Source organism: Orcinus orca, chromosome 21 (assembly GCF_937001465.1).
Source record: "Orcinus orca chromosome 21, mOrcOrc1.1, whole genome shotgun sequence".
NCBI classification, from domain to species: Eukaryota; Metazoa; Chordata; class Mammalia; order Artiodactyla; family Delphinidae; genus Orcinus; species Orcinus orca.
In genome coordinates, this window is record NC_064579.1 from 5,198,989 (window position 1) to 5,217,857 (window position 18,869).

Sequence of the window (18,869 nt, forward strand, 5' to 3'; positions counted from 1 at the left end):
CACTAAATCAGCTTTCCCACATTTAGAATTTTATACCACGTGTATGTATTGGCCTTTTTTTTTTTTGCGGTGCGCGGGCCTCTCACTGCTTTGGCGTCTCCCGTTGCGGAGCACAGGCTCCGGACGTGCAGGCTCAGCGGCCATGGCTCACGGACCCAGCCGCTCCGCGGCATGTGGGATCTTCCCGGACCGGGGCACGAACCCGTGTGCCCTGCGTCGGCAGGCGGACTCTCAACCACTGCGCCACCAGGGAAGCCCTTGGCCATTTTTTAAAGAAAGTTATCATCCTGCTTCTTGGCATTTTGACTTTCTTGGCAGGTTTAGCATATGATGCAAAAATCTTTTAAACATTGTTGGATTTCAGCCAAATTTGCTCAAAGAGGTTTTTGATACAGAAAATGCAATTTTTTAAAAAAATAGCAATTTTCACCCAGGCTTTAAGGCAAAACTATTGTCCATTCCATGTTATATGTTAATATCATTTTCTACCACTCTTCTGTATTCTTTCTACTAAAATGTAGCCAAATATCCATCTTTTTGTAATACTGCTGAAGCTCTTTGCACCTTTCAGTGGAAAGAATGGCTTTCAGCTTTAAAAAAAAAAAAAAAAAAAAGCAAAAAGCAAAGGGCTTTTATCGGGGTCCCAGAGTTACGAGGAGAAATGCTATCTTTTTGGATATTATGATGATTCATAATTCACATTATGGCCTTTGTAAAGTAAAAGCATCTGAGTATTTACTGGCAAAAGAGAGAAAATACAATCTACAGAGTAAATCTGACAAGGACAACTATCTAGTGCAATATTGTTTTCATGCTTCTGTTTATCCTTTGTTCGGGACAATATAATTTAGTCTCGCAATTACCTATCCACGTGAGCCTCACAAGAGTTGTACGTAAGCATCGCCGTGCAACTAAAACATAGTTGGTTACTCGGTCGGTAATAAAGTAGAGCAGGCCAATTAAGAAATTTCACCTCTTCTGTCATGACAGGGACCAACATTAAATTAAATACATGTGCTGGTGCCATAATATCATTGTAATGTTTGGCAGGAAATCCAGCCAATGTTTGTCTCTATTCAGGAATTATCTGTGTGCTCGATATTGTCAGCAGGTTGATTTTTAAATGCATGAACCAAATCAGGGGCCATAATCAATAGTATTGAAACTTTCCATTTATAGGGTCCTTTTTAGCTAATGGGTTTCATCCTCTATCTGTTTGGTGCCACCACTGCCTGGATTAATAAAGCCTTGATTTCATACTTTATCATATGGATTCTAAATTCCATCAGGCACTCAAGGCTGTACCTGGTCCAGCACGCTGACCCTCCACACACACGCACCACCATCCCGCCAGTGGACATGCCGCTGGCCTCCTAAATCTGCCATTTTGCTGCAGCTCTGCTTCCAAGGGCTGTCCTCAGGTTAGTGGATCCATTCCGTCCTCCTGCGTAGAGCCAAGACCATGACCGTCCACAGTGCGGTGTGTGAAGCCAGCTCCCTTGGGACCACTCACAGCAGGTCCCCCGGGGCATCTGGCTAAGCCTTTGCCGACTTCGGCCTGAGCTCAGACCCTCGTCGGGCTCCCTCCCCTTCCCTGTCCTGCTTCCCAGTTCTCTCCTTAAAAAAGAACTTTCCACAAATCCTTGTCTCGGTGAGTCCTGGTCTCAGGGTCTCCTTCTGGGGAACTGAAGCCTGAACACCCTCCAAGCAGGCAAGCTCGCCTTCCCTCCTGGGTGCTGCCTCTGTCCCATAGTGATGCTGCTTCCCTCACAGGTGCCCTCCTGTCCCCCTAGGCTGTGCTTAGGACAAGGCGCCTAACAGTCAAGTGAGATACTGTAAGTGAGAACACTTCAGACCTGTAAAATGCGCTACAAACGTGAATCGCTAGTAGCAATAATGACTCTAACCTTGCTCATCCTTGCAGACCTGGATCTAAGCCACCCCTCCTTGAAGGGGTGCCCTGCAGTTCCCCCTGCAGCAATTTTATCTAATCCTCTATATCCTCACTTACAGTGCAGGCTCCAGGAAGGCCCAGACTTTGTCTAATGCACTGTCGCAGCCTCAGCATCTAGGCTGATGCCTGGCACATGGGGCATATTTAGCAAATATGTGTTAAATAATGATGCTGAATTCAAAGGTCTTGCTCTAGTCTCAGCCCCTTGGGAAACAGAAGGGCGAAAAGCCGTGTTAAGGATCATCCAAAGTGCCTACGATGACATGCCTAACGTACAAAACAACTCAGTGGCAGAGCCAGGACCTCATCCTTATCTCTTGTCTCCCAGGCCTGGGACCGTTCCATCTGAGACTCCACCTCCAGGCCCTACATCTTCCCTGGACCGCAGGGGAAAACTGCAACCCCTTCTCCTTCACCCAAACTATTGGCATCTGGGCTGTTCACTTTAATGATACGCCACCTTGTTATAAAGACGGACTGGGTGACTTCCTTGGTGGCGCAGTGGTTAAGAATCCGCCTGCCAATGCAGGGGACACAGGTTCGATTCCCTGGCCCGCGAAGACCCCACATGCTGCGGAGCAACTAAGCCCGTGCGCCACAACTACTGAGCCTGCGCTCTAGAGCTTGTGAGCCACAACTACTGAGCCCATGCACCACAACTACTGAAGCCCATGCGCCTAGAGCCCGTGCTCTGCAACGAAGAGTAGCCCCTGCTCGCTGCAACTAGAGAAAGCCCGTGTGCAGCAACGAAGACCCAACGCAGCCAAACATAAATAAATAAAATTTTAAAATTTATTTTAAAATAATAAATAAAGAGGGACTGGGATTTTTTAGCACTGTAGGGTTTTTTGTTTTTGTTGTTGCTGCTTACCAGTAAATTTATTTTATTTTATTTTTTTATTGAAGTATAGTTGATTTACACTGTTGTGTTAATTTCTGTTGTACAGCAAAGTGATTCAGTCATACGTGTATATATATATACATTCTTTTTTTTAACATATTCTTTTCCATTGTGGTTTATCACAGGATACTGAATACAGTTCTCTGGGCTACACAGTAGGACCTTGTTGTTTATCCATTCTCTATGTAAAAGCTTTCATCTGCTAGTCCCAAAGTCCCACTCCGTCCCTCCCCTGCCCCCCGCCCCCTCAGCAACCACTAGCACTGTTGTTTTATGTGTGCTGTTTTCACCTCCCCAACTAAACCTGAAGCTTCCTGGTGAATTCCCCTCCACACCATCTCCAGGACCCTGCACAGGACGGACCACACACATCTGCTGGAGGAAAGAGGCAGACAAAGATGAGGCGTGCAGACGCTGAAGCCAGACAGACCTGGCTCCAGGGCCCGCTCGGCATTTACCACCTGCATGGCCTTGAACAAAGCCGCTGACCATCTCTGCACCTTGCAGAGAAAGTGAGAGAGTCCCCGCGCCCCAGGATTACTGGGAGGACCTAATGAGATAACACATGCCAAGCATTCGGCACAATGGCTGGTATATGGCAACCGCTCAGTAAGTATAACCCGCAGTTAGTAATACTAGTAGCAGTGGTAGTAAAAACAGGCTCCCAAACACCGACTTCCAAGTGGTTTAAACAGGCAAAGATCAAAGACCTGAGTTCAGAAAAAATCCTGCTTATTAATGCCTATTAAATACCTAAACTATTATATCAGGTGTCTCCTTTTCCTTATAAACTTAAGATGTTCAGTTAACTACACACAGTCCCCAATGTCCTTCTCCACAGGGAAAGGCCAACCCCCCTCCCCCCAAGTTTGCTTTTCTGGGTCACCTCCCATCCATCTCCTCCTGACTCCTGGCTCCCTGCTTCGCCCCACTCTGCAGAGCTTGCATTGGGTGTAGACTCCATCCCCAGTCCCGGGAGAACAGTGCTGGACACTCTGCATTTCACAAAGGCATCCCTTCTGATAGCCTCATTCGTTCATTCAATGAGCACACATTTATCAAATGCTGGACGCTTGGATCAAAAGCCAGACGACCACCTGCCCTCTAGAGGACCTCCCAGCCCTGAGAGTCCCCCAGCTTCTCTTTCTTAATCACAGACTCACCTTTGAGAGCTCTCCTTCCTCCCAAGCAGCATTAGGATGACTGTCTCATTCTCAGCAATAAGAGCAGGCGAGCTGGATTCAGACGGCCAGGGTTAGAATACTGGCTCAGTCACATTCTTATGACAAAACCATGGGCAAATTTCTTTCCCTCTCTGCTTCACCCACCTCACCTTTAGAATGAGGATGATGCCTACCAACTAGACCTGTCGGAATGAAATGAAAACCCAATGAGCCTCTATGGGATAAGAACCTAAAACAAGAGTGGATATATGCATATGTATAACTGATTCACTTTGCTGTACACCTGAAACTAACACAACATTGTAAATCAACTATATTCCAATAAAAATAAATAAATAAAAATATAAGAGTGAGATAATAAAACCAGTTTTCTAAATGTTTTATTTAGAAAAAGTCTTAAAGTTAGACTAACTGCCTTTTTTTAAATAAATTTATTTATTTATTTAATTTTGGCTGCTTTGGGTCCTCGTTGCTGCACGTGGGCTTCCCCTGGTTGTGGTGAACGGGGACCACTCTTCGTTTCGGTGCATGGACTTCTCATTGCGGTGGCTTCTCTTGTTTCGGAGCACGGGCTCTAGGCGCATGGGCTTCAGTAGTTGTGGCACGGGGGCTCAGTAGTTGTGGCTCGCGGGCTCTAGAGCGAAGGTTCAGTAGTTGTGGCGCACGGGCTTAGCTGCTCCACGGCATGTGGGATCTTCCCGGACCAGGGATCGAACCCGTGTCCCCTGCATTGGTAGGCGGATTCTTAACCACTGTGCCGCCAGGGAAGTCCCAAATTAGAGTAACTGTATCCAAAATGCCTACTAACTGTTATGCAATAAAATCATTTATATACTCAAAAAAAAAAACCAATGAAGTCTTTAGAACAGAGCGTGGCACATATTAATAAATGCTCACTGATACCATTTTACAGCTTACGAAAAAGATCTACCCTTTAGTTGGAACGGCTGTTGCTAAGCTAACCACTGAAGAAGAAGCAGTAAAATGTTCTGAACTATTGCTATGTCACAGCAAGACTCTCCTTTTCCAGGCATCTGCCAAGCCAGCTGAAACCTCTGCTTCCAGGGAAAATGTAAAGAATCTCGAGCAGGGACCACAAGTTCTATTTGTAACTCAAGCTCGAAGAAGGCTCTGGAGCAAAGAGCATCCTGACAGCTCAGGGGGCAGAGAGGTGCAGGAGGCTGCCCTGGGCAGGGGGCAACCTGCCGCAGAGGCTGACCCCAGAGACCCCTGCAAGGCGGCCCGAGGCACAGCGCCCGAGGGAAGTGCAGGTTCTGGAACCAAGGAACAGCCGAATCAGAGGGCAGGACACAGCAAGGGAAATCCCGAGCACTGCCAACAGTTGAGACTCGAGACGGTGGCAGTATGGTCCTGGGTGATCCGTTGCCAACAGCAAGACCCTCAGCCTGTGGCCCAGGGCGTGAAGGAGGGCCCAGTCTCAGGGGAGGGAGCTGGCAACAGCTGGGCAGGATTCCCCAAGCATGTGAATTTCCGATAACAACGGTCCAGGCAGGGAGCATGGCACTAAGCAGGTAAATCAGGACAAAAATCCATTCGAAACACCTGAGCTAATAAGGCAGGTGAGCAGGAGAAGGTACACAAAGGGAGAAAAGGGAAAAGAGTAGACCCAGAGACCCCAGCCTGGGGCTCAGCCCTGGCCCATCAGAAGCCAAGTGTACTGGCAACAAAGACTTGAGTCCAATCCCTCCAACGGTGGGAAGGCAGCACCTTAAATGCTACTTCCTTTCATAGTAGATGTGTTGGCCCAGCTGTGGGCACCCGTGCAGAGCAATGGAGGGAAAATGATGCAGCAGAGCCCAAAGGCAAACCCAAGACCAAAACATGGTAAGAGGCGAGCATTCCAGGTACGTCAAGGATGGGAGGGTCTGTGTGTAGGTTTCACTCTGCACGCTCAGCACGTTAAATGAAAGTAGCCCACAGAAGGGTTTACCAGGGATGTGGGGTGAAACATGGGGCTTCTGTTTAGGGTTAAGTCTTTCCCAGAGAAGGTGATTAGTGGCAGTGACTTGAGTACGTTGTCTGTATTTATAGCATTTTCTCTCAGCCATCAAATCCAGAGGACAAATGCCAAAGGCCTCTAGAGGATGAGTACCCGGATTTTTTCCACTTCACCTCTTAAAGCAAAACCCCTCCCCTAACATTCAGACTCTCCTCTGCCCAAGTCTCTGAACGAGAGCCAGCTCTCAGCCCACACCCCTTCCCGCCCCAACAGGGCCGTGACCCACGACCTTGCTGGGTCCACAGGCCATGCCAGGCCTTGGGGCGGGAAGGGGTGTGGGACCCACCAGACTGCTCCAGGGCAGCAGGAAGGGAAGACTGAACAACACTCAGAGCGCCAGAAAAGAAGACCTGAGATCCCAAATCAGGAGCAGAGCAACTTTTTCCCAGACTGGTGATGACTCAAGGGATTCCCGGGCACAGCAGTAAAGCCTCGGGGGCTGTCTTCGTGCCTCATGCCCCAGAACGCTAAGCGAGTCACCCCGTTCTGCAGCGTCCTTGCCAAAGTCAACTCCAATGTGAGCCTCAGTTTCTCATCTGTCACAAACTGGGTGGCCCCCAAAGGCACCTCCCACCCAGGATCCTATGACTCCCTGAGCAGGAGACCAAACAGGTCCAACCTTTGTCCAGTTCAGGGAACCAGGTCAATTCTCTGCTGGGCAGGAGCCCCAGACTGGAAGAACAGGAGTGGTCACGAGGCTGCACTCCTGACACAGGTAAGAGGAAGGAAGCCATGCCTCAGAGCCTGCATCCAGCCCAGCCGGCCTCTGCCGGACTTGTGCAAGGGTTAAATTCCTAGGCCTGAGAAAAGGCACCAGATCCCCAGAGGCAGGAGACAGATGAGCTTCCTCCTCCTCCAGCTAAGGTCTGGGATGGTTTCCTGTGCATGTGTGTATGCGTGCATGCGTGTGTGTATGCATGTGTGTGTGTGTGTGTGTGTGTGCGCGCGCGCGCGCGTGCCTTTGTGGGGTTTTCCCTCCCTCCTGACCAGCAGGTTGTGCTGCCCATGACAGAGGGAGCCCCTGAGGCTAACCCTGTGTGCATCCCCCCAGCAATGATGGGCGGCCGGCCACCCTGCCCCTTCCCATACCACCTCTCACCTGGGGGTTGTCCATGTACCAGAGAAGGCAGTTGGCCTGCGTGTCCAGAATAAAGTACCTCCGCAGAAACTTGCCGCTGTTCTCATTCTCCTCGATGTCCAGAAACCCACAGATGCGGTTCTGCCGATCCACATAAGGCATTCCTGGGCTCTGCTCACATCACCCTGTGTGGCAGGAGGGAGGGAGGGGCCGTGAGAAGGAGAGTACAGCGGGTGCCTCACTCCGGCCTGACTCCCCTCTGCAGAAGGGAGGCTGCCACCCTCTCCCACGGGTGTCCTTCCCCAGGGCCCCAGATGTCCCACCCCAACCAGACCCTGGAAACTTCTGTCAACTCTGTTCCATGAACAGTCACCAAAATCCATGAATTCAACTAACTTTCCTGAGGCTCCACTACGTGCCAAGCAGAGCGCTAGGCAACTTTACACGCGTGGAAGATGTGAGTCTAGCCCCTGGGTCAGGGGCCTGGGTTCAAATCCCAGTTCTTGTCACTTACTGATGTTTGTGTGACCACAAACTGTTTAATCTTTCCATGCCTCAGTTTCTGCGTCTGTAAAATGGGGATAATAATAGGACCTACACCAGATTTTGGCGAGAATTAAGTACGTGACAGACAAAGCATTCATAAACACTAGGTATTGTTATCACTCTTCAGAAAAGCCTTGTAAAGGAGGTTATAACCCAATTTATACGTAAAGAAACTATTGCAGAAAGGATTTGAGCTCCCGTGCAAACACCTGGATAAATTCTGCCGAGAATTCAGGTGTGAAGAGCAGCCCCTCCAGCTCCATGAAGGTACCAAGGAATCAAATCCGAGGGGTTCCTGGGGCAGGGCCACACCCCTCAGCCCCAGGACCACTTCCTTCACTTTGCCATTTCCCAGAAGCCACTTGTAATCGAAGGAATGAGGGAGCAGAAGAAAGCCCAAACCTGAACACTTTCCTGATTGCAGAAGAGGGTCCGGCGATTTGAGACATTCCGCACCCTCAGACAGGCCTCCCCTCTCCCAGCTCCCTTCCGTCTGTCTAAAGAGCCAAAGGAAAAGGCAGGAGCTCTGTTCTCCTCCCCAAGAGGAAAAGCACCCTCCAACAGGCAGCTACACCCCACCTGGACGCACAATGCACTGCAGAAGTGCAACACGGTGCCCAGGGTTAGAAAACCCCACGTGACAGTCAGAACTTCAAGGACAGACGCCACCCACCCCACCCACCCCTGGTCCTGCTTGGCTCCAACAAAGCAAAAATTCACTGTGACCCAAGCCCGCCATGGCCCTGAGCCTATGACTAAGCACAGCTGAGAGACGGCTGGCTTCGGGCCGTGCCCTGCACCATGACCCTGGGTGAGCCCCTGAGCTACCAAGATGCCACGCCCGCAGGCTTCCTGGCCAGGAGGAAAGTCCCACATGCAGAGACACACATTCCCACAAGACGAGGCGAATTCTAAGGATGTGGATGGTGGCGGGGCCTTGCGGTGCTGAGACGCTGCCCCAAGAAAAAAATACCCTGCTCACACACCAGGATGCCAGGAAACAGTGAATCCCTTGATTCCAGGTAAGGTCAGGCAGAATCCCAACGGGGCAGATGACTCAGTCAGGAGGGAGGCGGGTCAGGGGATCCCGCGGCGACTCGCTGGGCAATGATGGGAGACAAAAAGGAAAGCAGGCAGGGAAACAGGACACAGATGAAACAGCACAGCTAGAAGGGAGTAAAAGAGGAGGAGAGAAAAGGAGAAAAAGTGGAAAGAGGAGGTTTAGAAAGAGGGCAGAGGAGAACGAAGTAGCAGCACAGTGGGAGAGGAGGACCCCGAGGGTGAGGGCCAGGGGGGAGACACCCCTGCACGCAGTGCATCACGTGGTCAGAGGTCCCTGTGGCCAGATCCCCAGCTCCTCGGTACCTCCCCAAACTAAGCCTCCATCCCAGCTCCCGTCTCACCACTGGCCAAAGTGAGTTCAGGAAAGGGAGAGGGATGGGTTCAAGCCAAGGGGTAGGGTCAAAAATGGGGAGGGAGAGGCCCAGCGCTGGTTGGGGAGGAAGCGGACCCCTGAGAAAGGATGCAGCTTCCCCCAGGGAATCAGGGGAAATCAGGAGTCCCAGGCAGAAAGGCTGGGTCAGCCCTGCAGTGAGGGTGCACCCAACCCCCAAGAAAACTCAGCAAATTCCCCTGATGCCAGCGCAGCCACAGAGACAGACGTTCCGGGGGATTCAGCGCTGTCGCCACCCGGGACATCTCTAAGGGGAAGGGTATAAACTGCAGTGGATGACAAAGCCAACTGTCTCTGGGTGCAGCCAGTAAGCACAGCACCCGACTTCACGCTGCCTTTCCAATGTCCCCTCTTCAGCCCAAGGGGCCTGTCTTTTTCTCAAGTCAGAGGCCAGAGAAGCCACTGTTTCCACAATCCTCCAACAGTCTACTCTTGTAGAGGGGGCTTCCCACTTGCATGGTGGGAGAGGACCCTCAGGGACCAAAAGGAAAGATGATAAAAAGAAGAAATCTGGTTACACATCTCCTGACTGTGGTTCTAGCCCAGAAAAAAAAAAGCTGCTCTGATGTCCTGAGAAGTAGCTGAGTCACAGGGCTCATCAGCATGTGGGAGGTGGGTGGGGGCAGGATGGGCGGCAGGAGAACCAAGCATCACACGGGAAGTGTGGTTAGAACGAACAAGCCCACCCACACAGAAGCGACAAACCCAAAGATGGCACAGACACACAAACCTGAGGTCCCGAGCCCCGTCCTCTGACAGTGCATCCTCATCCCGTGGGTGCATCCCTTGTCCCAGCAGCTGCTGGTACAGAGAGCCAGCCGCCACCGGCCCCCAATCCCCTCTCCCTGCTTCTTCAACCTGCCCCCCAGCATCGTCCAAGTCTCCGCTGGCTCCTCCCCTTTTTCCCAGAGAGGCTCCTCGGATGGGATTAACTCTGCCACCACCCCCCCAGCCCCGAAAACCAGGCAGGGAGGGGAGAAAAGGAAGCACCAGCAGCCGATCCATAAGGGGGAGGACACCCTGATGCACATACACATACTGTCTATCACCTCTTCGAAATGTCCCTTCCAACTTGCATGACACTCCTCGGTTATACAGTTCTAGCCTGTCTTTTAAACTTTAAAATCACTTGTTATCTTAAATTTCATTTTAACCGAGTTCCCCAGTGTAAAAATACTGGGGGGAGGGTGACACTGGGTGATGCGCCCCAGGAGTTGCCCCATGCCCACCCCCACTGTATCCTGGGTCCCTCAACTGGACAATGACTCTCAGCCCATCTCCTGGGGCAGCGTGCAAAGTGTTCTGGCTGTGTCAGAGCACCGGACAGTACTCTCTCAGGCCAGCCCCTCCACCTTCGCTCTGATTCCGTAACGAGACCACCGAGCGAGGAGCTCCTAGGCCATCACAACACACGGACAAGAAAGAGCACAGACTCTGTGCCCAGCAAGGGACCTCGGCCCACCGCACTCAGCACCCTGTCTTTCCAAAGCACGCCAATCTCCCCAGTGTCTTCCATTTCTAGTGCAAAATTCACAATATAACAATGCTAGCATTAAAAAAAAAATCACTCTAGGGTTTCCCTGGTGGCGCAGTGGTTGAAAGTCCACCTGCCGATGCAGGGGACACGGGTTCGTGCCCTGGTCCGGGAAGATCCCACATGCCACGGAGCGGCTGGGCCCGTGAGTCATGGCCGCTGAGCCTGTGCGTCTGGAGCCTGTGCTCCGCAACGGGAGAGGCCACGGCAGTGAGAGGCCCGCGTACCGCTAAAAAAAAAAAAAAAATCACTCTAGCCAACTGTTTTCACTTTTGCATGCTTTTTCATGCTTCTGTCCACATAATCAACCTTCTTAAAACTTTAAATTATACCGTAAACATGTTCCATGTTGCTACACAGTCTTTATAATCAGTGTTTTTAATGGTTGCATAACATCACTGGACTGGATTTACTATAATTTACTTAAACCATTTCTCCATGATTAGACAGTTAGATGATATCCAATTTTTCTAATGCTAAAATTCATCTTTTTATACTTTCTTCTTCTTTTACACATGGATACAGCATAAATTCCAAGTAGTAATAAGACTAGACCATAGGTTATGAACTTTTATAACTCTTGAGATTTATTACAAAATTGCTTTCTAAAAGTATTTCATCTGTTTACACTGCAGCCAGCAATATATTGTTACCATTGCTATAATCTTACATACATTGAATGTTCTCATTATTTTAAACTGTGGCTAGTTTAAATATATAATGACGCCCAGTGAGGCAGAACATTTTTTCATGTTTCTTTCCTGCTTCACATTCCTTCCTAGACTTTGTTAAATGCAAATCAAAATTATGTGTGGGGCTTCCCTGGTGGAGCAGTGGTTGAGAGTCCGCCTGCCGATGCAGGGGACACGGGTTCGTGCCCCGGTCCGGGAAGATCCCACATGCCGCAGAGCGGCTGGGCCTGTGAGCCATGGCCGCTAGGCCTGCGCGTCTGGAGCCTGTGCTCCGCGACGGGAGAGGCCACAACAGTGAGAGGCTTGCGTACAGCAAAAAAAAAATTATGTCTGCACACAATCAATTTCTCTCTCTCTCTCTCTCTCTCCGTCTCCCTCCCTCCCTCTCTCCCTTTCTCTCTCTCTCTCTCTCTCTCTCTCTCACAAACACACACACCCCAAACAAAACCAAAACATAGCCTCAATAATTCAAATAAGTAAATAATGTACCTTAATGAAAAGTAAAATAGAAAAGCAGCAAGTTTTACACCATCTAGATTTCCTTAGTACATAAGTTGCTAAGTATGTGCTGCAAATGAAAATATGTTAAATATTTAATTGATGGTAAAAGTGAAACTTTCTTTTTTGGCCACGAGGCTTGCAGGACCTTAGCTCCACCACCAGGGAGGGATCAAACCCGGGCCCCCTGCAGTGGAAGCACAGAGTCCTAACCACTGGACCCCCAGGGAATTCCCAAAAGTGAAACTTTTAGAAAGAAAGGGACTTTGCATGGAGTTACCCATTGATCAGCAGCAGAAAATGGGTTAAATGTCAACTAACCTGAGATTCCTGGCCAACACTTGCCAGCTGACGAGATGAAGCTCATGAGAAAAGAATCAATGGCTGCCCACCATCGAATGAGATGAGGGCACAGGGCAACATCCCCGTCCCAAATATCTCCTCTACTGCCCATTCCAGTGCCTTAGCCTCCATCATTGGAGGAGATTCAAGCCAAGAATAAAATTCTCCCCTAGGAATTGAGACAACGGACATCTTTATCAGGCTCATTAATATACAAGAGACAACTTGGGACCAAGACCCTAAGAAAATAAAACAGGTCCCAATGGGAGACTGAAGCATTAGCAGGGAAGAAAAGTAAGAAGGCTGTCTCCTGAAGACACTTCTTAGGATTCTTATACACCCGGGACAGTAGTATGAAGCTTTCCGGAAAGCAGTTTGGCGGTATGGAACTAGAGAGCTAAAAATGTTCCTATCCTTTGACCCAGAAATTCTACTTCTAGAATTCCATCCAAGTAAATAAACAAAGATGCAAATACAGATTAAAATAAAACTATGGCAACTGCAACAGAATTTATAATGACACAAAGTTGGAAATGCCCTGAATGTCCAAATGATTAGGGAATAATAAATAAATGATAGGACATTCACATAAGGAAATGTTGCACAATCTTTAAATAGCTATGTTTTCAAGTACTTAAATGAATTAGGGAAAAACTCCCCCAAAGTTTTTTAAAGATACAATAATATGATTTAGAATATGATCCCAGTCCTCTAAGTGTTATTTTTATATTTCTATATTTGGATAGAAAAAGACTGACATCCAGGCACCAAAATATTAGCAGTTATTATCTATGGGTCACAGGCGAATTTTATCTACATCTATATTTTTTTCCATATTTTCCAAATTTTCTACAGGAAATGTATGTTACTTTATTTAGCAGGAGGGAAAGCTATTTAACTCCACACACACCCCCATCCCCAGCTTACAAGTTTTGAAGCTGAGAATAAATTTCTCAATTCTCCAGAGTCCATAAACAAGCAAAACCTTGCCTAAATTATAGCGCTCTTGGGACTTCTTAGTGTTTCAAAGTCTTAAATCTAATAAAGCCATGTTCCACCCATCACAATTGCCCAAAAGCTAGGTACCTACCCAGAGGGCTTTGGCACCCTCCAATCTAGTTGGGTTTCTTACTTCCTACTGCAGCCTCCCCTAAGAGAGGCTCTTTCTTTCCTCTGTGGGTTTGGTTGCTTGCTCTCTGGTCTTCATAAGAGGAGCCCCTGTCCTGGGGGTCAACTGAAGATTCACACGCAAGTCAGTGCCTCTTTCCCTCTGCTGTCACAGAGCCTGCAGCACAGCACGCCCAGAAGCAGGGATCCCGACAAAGACCGCCCCCAGTGGAATTTTCCTTCTTGAAACTTGGGAGATGGGACTGACGTCTTTAAGTTAAATGTCTAGATAGATGAATGAAAAGATGGATAAATAGGTTTGTTTGTTTTTTTAAAGAAAAGCTGAAGAGCTATTAAGTCATGAAAGCTCTGGCTTACTGTACTGGACGTCTTATTTGTAAGATCTCTAATGTGGCTTGAAGATACAGGAAAAAATAGAGTGAAATAAGGGAGATTCATCTGCCTGATCGTCCTGATACTTCTGAGGTAAATACAAACGAAAGAAAGTGGTAACAGAGATAAAGCCTTAAATGGTATTGGCCCCAGGATGAAATAATCCACTATAATCTCCGGTAGTTCAAAACTCAAAAAAAATGAATCCATTTTTAAATTTGGTTATTTTTCTTTCATGTTACTTGGCGTTGGTAGGAAAGGGAATTTCAGGGATTTTGCTCCAGAAAAAAGTCAGGAAGGCATTTCTTAACATAGGGGGGCGGGCAGGGATGCAGTGAATACATCTGCTATCTTGTCATCCTCGAGGGTAGAAGCTGGGGACAGTAGCATCAGTGGTAAGTGAGAGAGATACCAACGGGAAATTGCTAAATTTCTACAGGAGAAAGTTAATCGGGAAATGACATCAGAGGTCTCAGAGAGGACTGTAATAAGCAGACAGGAACTGGGGTGTGGAGGTTAGAAAACGTATGGGCCATGCGAACAGAGAGTTCGCCTATGTTTCCATCTCCCACCTACATAAGGGTGCATTGCGGAGGGCCCACGAATGCCCAGGGCCCAGTAAAAACACAAGAATGACAACAACAAAACGCAAGCGTGGCTATTTCAGAACACAGCTCTGAGACTGGGCCAAAGACTCTAACTTCCAAAATGTGGGAACATCTATTTCCTACCGTTATAACATCATTGCATTCTGAAGCTGTCATAAGAGCACATTCCAAATAGTCTGAGGCCGGAGAATAATGTGAGAGAGAAGAGAATGTACTGAGAACACATTCCCAGCGGAAGAGCAGGCTGAGGAATGCAGACATCCACAGGAATGGGGAGGGTAAGAGAAGGTGCCCGACGTCCCCTGGACCCAAGAACTCTCAATGGAGGGCAAGAGACACTCGAGGAATTTTTTAAGGGAAAAAAATACTGGGGAAACGGCAGGAACGACTGACTACTGATACCACTCCAACAAAGATGCCAAAAACAGCAAAATGTTTTAAACTCTCATGACCTCTCTGAACAGCAGCCTCATCTATGTTCAGAGAAAATGTGGTTGTTAGAGCTGGTACGAAACAAAGGCCTGCCCTTGACTCAAGGCTCCTGAGACCACCTCCCCCCAGAGAGTTCACCAGCACAGGGACCAGCCCCAGGGGTTATAAATAGCCTATAAAAACTGAGATCTCCCACTTTCAGAATCCAGTTACGAGGCTCTGCGATTCAGTTTCACTGTAGGCCTTCTTACTGGTAGCAGCACAGCAGCTTGATCCTCATTTAAAAGTTGGACCTTCTCACCCACTAAAACCTGGGCAGTAGGAGAAGGAAAAGAAAGCATCCTTATTTCTCCTACGTACTAGCCTCTTGCAAAGTGCTGGGGGAAAGTCTAAAGGGCCTAAGCCTGCCTGTCTAAAGGCACTGTGCTCCCGTCTCTGGATGTAGGGACGGAGGAGGGGCCAGGTGTGGCACAGAGCACGTGCAGGTGACAAGGATGGGTCTGAGAGCATCTGACAAAACTCTTGCAAGAACGTGACCATTGAAGAGGGCGAGCTCATTTCAGTGACCCACCGCTGTGCTGGAGTGAAGTGAAAGAGCATGGGTTTTAGAGTCAGACAGACTCTACTAAACTCTTCAGGGCCTATTTCCTCATTTGCGAAATGGAGAGAATCGCTGTACCTACTTCAAAGGCTGCTGTGTGCATTAAACGAAATAATGTGTGAAAAGTGCTTAAGAGGAGGTCTGGCAAAGACTAAGCACTGTGTAACTGTTGTTGTTAAGATGTGTGCGTGTGTAGTGCCTAACAAGTAGTACATGACCCCCACCGCTAGGTAAAACAGGGCAGGCAGCTGCCAGGCCGTCTCCACCCCTCAAATATCAATAAGTAAATCCCACTGGGAAGGCAGTAATGCTGGAATCCCTCACACGGAAAGGCACAAGCTGCCCTCACTCTTCCGTCTACTCCAAGAACCATCATATTTCTCAAAAATTCTCCAAAAGGTTAAAAAAAAAAACAGTCCAAGAGATCCACCGACTCCATCTCGGCCAGGCCACCCTGAAAGTTAACAGAACCAGGCCTGCGATCAGAAGCCAAGGAAGGGTCTCTGGAACCACCTCCTGCTTGGCCCGTGGGAGAGTCACAGCAGCAGAGATCCGCTCCGCAAATGGATGGCCAAAAGGGAGTCCCAGCTGATGGGAGGGCGAGCCCTTGCCTTTGCACTTTAACCCCAGTGTTTCTCAGGGAGAAGGGGACCTCCCTTTTTATCTCAGCTGGCCGGGCAGAAAGGCAGCCCAAGGTTCGGAGTAAAGGTCAACGGGGCCTTCCAATTACTGTCCCACTACAGCAACCACAGACCTGTGCAGAACGGGAAGCAAGGGACCCCATCCCTCCCACCCCCCAGCCGCCCTATCTCCCTGCCCTGGCCAATTCCCTGGCTCAATGATGGGCTTATATCAGGCAGGGCTAGGATTCTGCTCTTGCCATAGACTGTCACACTATACTATTTGCTCTGCTTCCTTCCTTTCCAAAGCCTAACAGATTGGATTGCCGGAGTCCTCTCCAGCTCACTAAGACACGTGGAAAACTGAAAGTAAGGCAGCGGTGGGAAGAGGGAAGAGGCCGAGCAGTGCAACGCCCCAGCACCCAGATCATCTTTTCCAAGCTCCACGACTATCTCGGCCAAAATAACTACTTACTACAGTTTCAGGGAAACAGAAGAGATATTTACTGCACTGGGGCCACAGCAAGATCTAATTTGAGGCGTTCCAGCCTTTTAACAGGGGCATCACCCACCTGCCCACCTGCCCCATGAAGAAGACCGGAGATCAATGAAGCGCCAGCTGGATGCACATCCGGAGATCGAGGCCCTGCTGCTCCCGGCTCCCTAGTGATCCGGCACTTTCAGCAAATACCAGGCAAGCCAGCAGGAGGGCTGCTCGGAGGGGCGTGGCTGGCTGATGGGGCTGATGACTCTCCCTTCCCATTTTTGCAGAATCTCTCCATAAGTAGGCACCGACCAAAATCTGCATGTCTCCAGGATTTATTTTAACCTCGGGGGAAAACACCAAGCTGAATTACGGTTCAGCACACTACGATGACACGATGGGATTTGCAAGCCCTACTTCCTTATACAGAAGAGAGAAGCAAGCACCAACGACAAGGGAAAAGCAGCACTGCAAACGCTCCACCAAAGGGCAGGTGGTTCCCCAATCCGTACCTAGGTGATTACCCATCTGTGAAGTGAGCGAGGCTCCCATCAGCAGGAGTGCCATAGGCACTTTGTCAAAAGCGGGGCTTACAAGGAGGGCGAAGGATACTTAGGTCCAAAGGCAACACCCAAGGGAAGCCCTCATGAACCAGCTCAGACGAGCTTGAGGCACCACCACATTGCTCTCTTCTCTTCCATTTGGATAGGGGCAAACAATTCATGCTCTTGCAGTCACTCACTCATTCATTCAAGAAACGTTTACTTAGCACCTAGTAGATGTCACACACCAGGCTGGCCACAGAGTCTAGACTGCAAGCTATGGCAAAAGTCACCTGCGTTCAAGTGGCACACGATGGTGAAGGCTAATATATGAAAGGATGAGAAGGCTGTTAAAGCTTCCTCTGGCTCCTCAAAGCATGCTGGATCTCTATTTTAGCAACTGCATTGTGTCCTAGGCCCTGGTGTACCGCCTGTGTCCTGCATCAGATGGTAAAATCCCTGAAGACAGAGGCTACATTTTGTTCATCACTGCCTTTCGTGTCTTAATTACCCAATAAATGTCAGCTGAATGCAACTGAAATAGAAAACACTTCGATTCTTTCAAGATCTTTGGCTTTACTGTTTCTGAAGGCTTTGCCACCAAACAGAAAAATGATGAAGCTCCAGAAAGGAGGAAAAAGGGGATTGACTTAGATATATTAAGAAAACAGAAGTACAATTTTGGAACTTCAGCCCAAGTGCAACCACCACTCAGCGGACCGAGATGCCTCGGGGGTGTCACCGCTGGCGTCCCGGTAGAATGCCTGTCCCCTCCCCTTCTCTCCCCGTCCCTTACTCTCCTCTGAAAATCCCCATCTGGAGTCCTAAAGAAAGACGGGGCGGGTGGCGGGAGAAGGAGTTAGAAGGGGAAGATCCACCAAGTAGCAAGGAAACCTTACAGCGAGAGGCTGGGGGTTCAGGGCTGGCCTGGGGAGGAGATGGGTCCGCCCCCAGTGAGGTGGCCCTGCCGCGCCTCCTCTCACACTTTTCGTTCCTACAAGGCCTCTCTTTTCCCTTTCCTCTTTTTTTTTTTTTTTTAATTCGATGAAACAGCAGTCTTCAGAACTGGAGCAGAAGAGGGAAGCGGGTAAGGTGAGGAAGAAGTTCGTGAGACAGACAGACAGCTCCCCTCGAGTGCTTTCCCGACCTGACACCAAATCTGCATTTTAGTACAGTTTCCTTTAAGTCACCCCAGAGTCCGTAGTTCCAGAAGCCCGAGGGGCCCGGGCTGGACCCAGAGGGAAGGGAGGTCTCTCCCTCGGGAGGCTTCTAGGCCTGCCACGGAATAAGGTAATAGGGTAAGAGAAAGATGAGTCTCCACGGCCCCATCCGTGCCCCCGGGGACTTGCCTGCACGTTCTCTGCTCGTCTCCCCTACCCGCTGCCCGGGAAGTCGTGGCCAAGCCGGGGCCCCAGCGCCAGAACCCGCGGAGAAGTTTCGCCGCTGCAAACGTGAGAAAACGCAGCTCCGCAGAACACCCGCCCCCACCCTGCCCGCGGCCCCACCCCGCAGCCCGACCCCTGGCGGCGGCGACCTTGGACACCCCGGGCGCTCCCGAGGGCCGGAGGAGGGGCTGCCCTGCGGGCTCGCCGGGGGCCACCGGAGGCGGCCGGGGGACGGCGGCGACCTCCCCTCGGCCCGCAGGGGGGCGCTCCCCCCCCCCCGCCCGCCCGCCCCTCGGCGCCGCGCCGCTCCCGGGCCCGCGCGGGCGCCCCACTTACCCCGCCGCGCAGGGCCGGGGCTCGGGCAGGGTGCATGGGTTACATCGGGCTGGGAAGCGCCTCTGGGGCCCCGCGGGCCGTCGCTCTCGGGGGATGTCTGTCGCCGCCAAACTCTCGGGGTCTCTCGCGCCTCTCGCTCCTCTCCCCCTCCCCTCCCCT

At 50.1% G+C, this 18,869-nt stretch overlaps 1 protein-coding gene across 5 annotated transcripts in view; it reads right to left on the reverse strand.

The window, feature by feature from the left end:
• Positions 1-18,849, reverse strand: part of PLEKHA2 (pleckstrin homology domain containing A2) — a 57,005-nt gene extending 38,156 nt beyond the window's left edge. Inside the window, exons 1-3 of one of the 5 annotated variants that reach the window (XM_049704282.1) lie at positions 18,711-18,847; positions 16,544-16,792; positions 7,159-7,322 (exon numbers count right to left, since the gene is read on the reverse strand). In XM_049704282.1, coding sequence (XP_049560239.1) covers positions 7,159-7,299 — 141 coding nt within the window. In that variant the 5' untranslated portion in view covers positions 7,300-7,322; positions 16,544-16,792; positions 18,711-18,847. Of the gene's footprint in view, positions 1-7,158; positions 7,323-8,669; positions 8,850-9,866; positions 10,768-16,535; positions 16,793-18,710 lie in introns of those variants that run through there. The other 4 variants (XM_033415054.2, XM_049704283.1, XM_004284894.3 and 1 more) reach the window with 4 other exon arrangements.
• Positions 18,850-18,869: the final 20 nt, after the last annotated feature.